Source organism: Oratosquilla oratoria, chromosome 3, assembly GCF_046742065.1.
Source record: "Oratosquilla oratoria isolate Oo_2021 chromosome 3, ASM4674206v1, whole genome shotgun sequence".
In the NCBI taxonomy this organism is placed as follows: domain Eukaryota; kingdom Metazoa; phylum Arthropoda; class Malacostraca; order Stomatopoda; family Squillidae; genus Oratosquilla; species Oratosquilla oratoria.
Window position 1 is genome coordinate 73,317,923 of NC_134779.1, and position 6,983 is coordinate 73,324,905.

Genomic DNA, 6,983 nt, shown 5'->3' on the forward strand with positions numbered 1-6,983 from the left:
CCAATCTTGTCGACCGGGTGGATTTCGTCACCTACTACAAAAACAAGAAAACTTCGATTTTCCTACTAAAGAATAACCCTTCCCCCGCTCCTTCTGAGTTGCAACGCAGCCATCTAGTGTATGAATTCTCCTGTAAACAAAGGAACTGTGAGTTCCTTCATTCTTCATACATAGGATACTGCACTACTAAACTCTCTAGAAGAATTACATTACACTTACAAAATGGTACACCTAAGACACACACAGAATCTCACCACAACACTATTCTTACCAGACAGACCATGGCTGAAAACACTAAAATCATAGGACAGGCTCAAGATACAAGACGACTACAGATCCTCGAGGCCCTCCTCATTCAAGCCAACATGCCCACCATGAACCTTCAGTCACAGGAATTCATGGTCATACCGTCCGCCAGGAGAGATGTGCTTCGCCCGAAGCCTAATACGCGACTGATGACCTCTACTCCCTGACGCATCGTTCCAAGCCTCTGATTGGCTGACCCATATACGGCGTTCTGTTCTCCCATTGGTTCCCTCACACCACAATTTCCTATTGGTTCTCTTTTTGTTCGCTATGATCCTCTCCTTTACTATATAAGTCTATGTATTCTGACCTTTTGTCATTGCTTTTGAAAATGTACATAGTGTACGAAACGTCAAGCTCCAGTAAAACGCTACTCTTCTCCCTTCTGAGTTTGAATCATGTCCTTTGGACCTGCGATAGCAAACTTACCTCCTGAAGTCAAGTCTATAGTTAGACGTATTGAAACTCTACACAAGAAGATCATCAATGCATCAATTGCTATTTTCTTCAATATATATATATATATATATATATATATATATATACATATATCTATTTTTTGACTCGGTGACCATAGTGTCACAGCATATTCTAGTCAAGGCTTTATTAGTGTGACTAGTAGTTCTTTAACCATTTCTTCGTCTAAATAGGTAAAAGCCACCTTTATTGACTTTAGCAAGTTGTAAGATTCTCCGACAATTTTGTTTATTCGAGATAATTACTCCCAGGTCTTTTTGAGATGCCATTTTCTTTATTTCCTTGGTTTCAATTTTGTATTGTCCTAATACTTTTTTTTTTTTTACTCCATTATGCTACATTTCCTTGTGTTGATGTATACTTTCCACTTTTGGATCAATTTCCAAACCTTGTTTAGGTCCCTCTTGTTGTGATTCACAATCCGTCTCAGTATTCACTTTCCTCAGCAATTTTGCAACATCTGCAAACAAGCTCATACAATAATCCACATCTTCATCCATGTCATTCACATAAACATCGAACATTACTGAAGCCAATACAAATCCTTCTGAGTCCGCTAATCCCCTCCTTCCAAGTTGAATTTTTTCTATGAGAAATTACTCTCATTATTCTGCCATGCAAAAAGTCCTTCATTCAGTTTAATAATTGACCTTGTATTCCTCCTATGTTTTCATTTTTTATATATATATATTTTTGCGTAGTACTTTGTCGGTGGCTTTCTGTAAGTCTAGGAAAGCACAGTCTACCTATCCATCCCTGTCTTGTATTATATCTATTACTCCTGAGTAGAAACAGATTAAGTTTTTAGCACTTGATCTCCCCTGTCTAATTCCAAAATTGTATCGGGATTATTATATTGTTTTCTTTCTGGTGTTTTATTCATCTATGTATACGTGTACATATACATATACATATACATATACATGTACATATACATATACATAAACATATACATATACATATACATATACATATACTTATACATATACATATACATATACATATACGTATATGTATACATATATATGTATATATATATACATATATGTATATACATATACATATACATGTACATATACATATACATATACATATACATATACATATACATATACATATACAAATACATATACATATGCATATGCATATACATATACATTTACATTTACATTTACATTTACATTTACATTTACATTTGCATTTGCATTTAGATTTACGTATGCATACATATGTATATGTATATATATATATATATATATATATATATATATATATATATATGTACATATATGTATATATATATATATATATATACATATATATATATGTATGTATATGTATATATATGTATATATAAATATATATATATATTTATACATATACATTTACATATACATATATATATACATATACATTTACATATACATATACATATACATATTCATATACATATAAATATACATACACATATACAAATACATATACATATGCATATGTATATACATATACAAATACATATACATATACATATACATATACATATACATATACATATACATATACATATACATATACATATACATATACATATACATATTGTTACGAATCTCGCTCACATATCTGACTTAAATATATGAAATGAGTTCCCAAGACTCAAATAGAAATTACAAAGCTGTCAGACTCGTAACACATAGTAAGAGTGATGGGTGACTGAGTTCCCAAGACCCCATGTCTTTGGGTAACTTAAAGGAAATTTCAAGGCCGCCACTTGATTTTATAAAAATCAAGAAAAATGAAACGCACAGATAACGTTTAACACTATTCATTAAAGTTAATAGGATTACATGAAGGATTACAATCACTGAATATTCAAGTGAGTAAATAAGTTTACATTCAAATGAGTAAATAAGTTTCAAAACAGATAATTCCCGCTCGAAAACTTTTAACGGGGGTGAGAGAAGATTAATTAATTAATTAATACTTTACCAACGAAAAACAGTCTAAGTCACTACCATAAACATTTCACACCACTACATGAAACACTAGATGAAACACTAGCTGAGTTAATTATCTTACGACTAATACAGGGGGAGTACAGAGGACTTACTTCAGCCGAATAATCCGCCCCAAGGCACACACACCTTTACATCGTACCCTCTACTCTCAAAATGATTCTTCTGACGCTCAAGGCGCTCTGGTTCTCTGCAAAAACCCTCTGATTGGCCCATAGGAATTCCGTCTATGGTGGTTGAACCTCATTGGTCAATTAACTAAAAACGTTCTCCTTCGTTCTAGGCAGAGTGTTAGAACAAATACTCCATTGAGAAGGTTTTCCTTCACACGCGTCCTCCAGTACTCGTCCTGTAATCTGACACCCAGGTTATCGTGAGGCGCCGTTATCCAAAGTAATAAACTATTCCCACCTTACATATATGGGAATATAGGTGACACCTCCCTCTTTAAAGTTAAAAAGAAATATTGAAAAGATTTTTTTTTTTTTTTTTACTTGAGGGAGAATACACTTACAATCTTGACAGGCAATCAGCTATCACATTGTCTTTCCCTCGTACATGACGAACATCTAAATGATACTCCTGCAAAAACAAACTCCACCTGGTTAAGCGGAGGTTCTTATCTTTAAACTTGTTAAGATACTTCAAGGGATGGTGATCTGTGAAAACCGTTACCTGGGCACCAACATGGACATGCACAACAAAATACTTAATTGCTAAGATCATTGATGGCAAACCCTTTTCTTTGACACTCATAGTTTAAGCACAACGGAATTATAAGTCTTTGTCCACTGGAACTTTGTTCCTTCCTCAATGATAGTCACTTATTGCGGGTTCACACGATACGGGGCTTGCTTGATGGGCGTCGCATCTTCCCGTCCACGTCATGCAGCGTCAGGTGGGTCCTCTCAGGGGCATCCCGAAAGCTCTCCTGGTATCGTCTCTGCAACTCCAGTAGGTCCTCTCGCTGCTCAGCCGAAAGATGACCCAGCTGGCTCACCACCTGTGGTCACACCTCTGCATTCGCCTTCCACGTCATCTCAAAGGTGGGGAAGGTCGAGTCCTCGTCTTCCTCAGGCCCGATGGAGACGGCATGCACTCTACCGCCAGACACACCCACATCACTCTTGTCCCTCTCCTGGTACGCTTTCAACACACCGAGGTGACACAACTGCTGCTTCCGTCTCCTACCCGGAGTGACCACCACTTTGTTCAGTTCCCTCACTCGTTTTTTAACACTCTGCCAACATGAGGTCAACCTACTTCTCACTGCCTCCACCGACTTCATCACTCTTGAATCACTTTTATGTCCTGCAAAGGAATTATCATGCCCTAATCGCATAACTCCTTCCTTGTAGACCTTCGGCAACACTATTTGTCGCCTATCAGACCATTCTGCGTCATCAGTAGAGCAGGTACTATCCACCCACTTGCGGAATAGTACTCCCGACTCTAAAGAGTATTCCTCTGACAACTCGCTCTCACTCACCACTCCTTCCTTCCGGTCTCTCAAATCGGAGCCAACTCTCTGTAAGCCACGGGGGCTCATTGCCTCCACCTCCTTCTCTCCCATTGCCTGTAAGACACTGGGACCCCTTGTTTCTCCCTCCTTCTCTCCAATTCTTTGTGAGTCATTAGGACTCTTTGTTTCTCCCTCCTTCTCTCCAATTCTTTGTGAGTCATTAGGACTCTTTTCTCCTTTCTTCTCACCCATTCTGTGTGAGTCATTTGGACTCCTCCCATCTCCTTTCTTCTCTCCCTTTCTGTGCGAGTCGTTTGGACTCCGTTTCTCTCCTTTCTTCTCTCCCTTTCTGTGTGAGCCACTTAGACTCCGTTTCTCTCCTTTCTTCTCTCCCTTTCTGTGTGAGTCACTTAGACCCCATTTCTCTCCTGTCTTCTCTCCCTTTTTGTATGAGTCGCTTAGACTCCTTTTCTCTCCTTTCTTCTCTCCCTTTCTGTGTGAGTCGCTTAGACTCCATTTCTCTCCTTTCTTCTCTCCCTTTCTGTATGAGTCGCTTAGACTCCTTTTCTCTCCTTTCTTCTCTCCCTTTCTGTGTGAGTCGCTTAGACTCCATTTCTCTCCTTTCTTCTCTCCCTTTCTGTGTGAGTCGCTTAGACTCCATTTCTCTCCTTTCTTCTCTCCCTCTCTGTGTGAGTCATTTAGACTCTTTCCATCTCCCTTCTTCTCTCCCATAAACAGACGAGTCAGGTCAAACACTTCCGACTCGCTGCCTCGTTCCTCACGGAACAGGAACCTCAAGTCCTCCTCTGTCTCCACTTGAGTATTTTCACTAGGGATTCTTCCCTCGGGATTCAGACTGTCCTTACATTTAGGATTTCCACAGCCTTCCCCTCTCGAGACCTTTATTGGCCTCACTTGGTCCTTAGACCCTTCTCTCTCTCTTCTCTCCCATGTAGGTGTGGGACACATCTTCCCACCCACTAAGTCATTTCCTAGAATGACTTCAACTCCTTCCACTGGCAACTGATCTACTAGGCCTATCTTTGCCTGTCCCTCATATAGAGGTGATTCCATATCTACCTCTACCAGTGGCACCTTGGCTAGGCCTCCTAGGAAGCCTATAACTACTCTCCCTTTTGCTACAGGTTTTTCAACTAAGCTACTCAGCATTACTGATTGGAGGGCTCCTGAGTCTCTCAGAATGGTCACCCCTTTTCTCTTCTCTCCCTTTATGGTGACTGTTCCTTGAAAAAGGAACGGGTCATAACCTCTCAAGTGAGGTTTCATCTCATCCTTCTCCCTGCCGTCTGTGGCAACCTTACTCATGAGGGCCACTACTTTGGTGGTCTCCTCCTCGTCCTTCCCCTCTCGGACTTTACTTTCTGTGTGGGTGTCCCATCTATTTAATAATACTATGGGTTTAACCCCCTCTATTTCCCTTCTCCTGTGCCAACAATCCCTCGTCAGGTGGCCTATCCTTACACAATAGGTACATGAAATTATTTGTGATGATTTACTATAGTCACCTTTCTTGACCTCTAGGGATTTTGTAGGTCCAACTGAGGAGGTTGATTGTGGGATCCTCGGCTGTTCCTCTCTCCCCCTTGGAGTAACTGAGAATTTCCCTGCAGTAGGTTTAAGTATTTCATATTTATCTGCTAAGACTGCAGCCTCTTCCAACTTTGAGACTTCTTTCTCCTGAAGGTACAATGACACCTCTTTAGGGATGGATCTCAGATACTCTTCCATTAACATTAACTCAGCTAGTTTCCTATAATCTCCATTTACGTTACGGGATCTTACCCATTGGTCCCATAACATTCTTTTCTCTCTACTAAATTCAACGTGTGAGATATTAGATTGCTTCCTTAGATTCCTATATTTTACCCTATAAACTTCAGGCACTAATTCACAGGCTCGTAGGATAGCTGATTTTATTTTATCGTAATCCTTTGTTTGTGAATCCTCTAAAGCACCATAAACTCTTAGCGGTTTGCCTCTGAGGCTTGTTCGTAATAATGCAGGCCAATACTGCTTCGGCCACTGATAATCTTCCGCTATTCCTTCAAACGTCCTAAAGTAAGTATCCACCTGTGATTCATCAAATTCAGGAAGCAATTTAGCGTTATATACTACATCAAAATTGAGCCTCCTATTTACGAGTTAAGATTCTGATAGCACTCGTCTACTTTCTTGCAAGTTAACTTGAAGTCTAAGGTTTTCATTGTCTATTCTAGCCTTTTCAGTTTCTTCCCTCTTTACTTCAGCTTCTATCTTAGCTCTCTCAGTTTCTTCCCTTTTTACTTCAGCTTCTATCTTAGCTATCTCTAACTTCAACCGTAATTCGCTTAATCGAGACTCAGTGTTTTGAGATTCACCCTTCTCTATTTCCTCTTCCACTTCTTCCTCTTCCTCACATTCTGAAGTGACAGACTCTCTATCTGCCCTTCCTTCATCTCTCATTGCCCCACCTTCACCTCGATTATGCACCATTTCTACAACAATTCCTATTAATTCAGTTTTGTTTGCCTCATGTGCGTGCTCAACCCCTAGACTTTGTGCTATGAATCTCAAGTCATTAGCAGTAGGGCTCTGTATCTCCTTTTTAGTAGGTTGTTTGTGTACAAACTCCAATACCTGCTCTGTACTAGTCAACTTCATTTTCTCACACTATTGATCCTATTTAATACTAAATATTTTCGTTGGTAATTCTTTCACTTTACCGT

At 39.3% G+C, this 6,983-nt stretch overlaps 1 protein-coding gene across 1 annotated transcript in view; it reads right to left on the bottom strand.

The window, feature by feature from the left end:
* Positions 1-1,118: 1,118 nt before the first annotated feature.
* LOC143018738 (uncharacterized) overlaps positions 1,119-6,983 on the bottom strand; it is a 69,531-nt gene continuing 63,666 nt past the window's right edge. The window contains exon 3 of the mRNA XM_076174323.1: positions 1,119-1,243. Coding sequence (XP_076030438.1) covers positions 1,119-1,243 — 125 coding nt within the window. The remainder of the gene's footprint in view (positions 1,244-6,983) is intronic.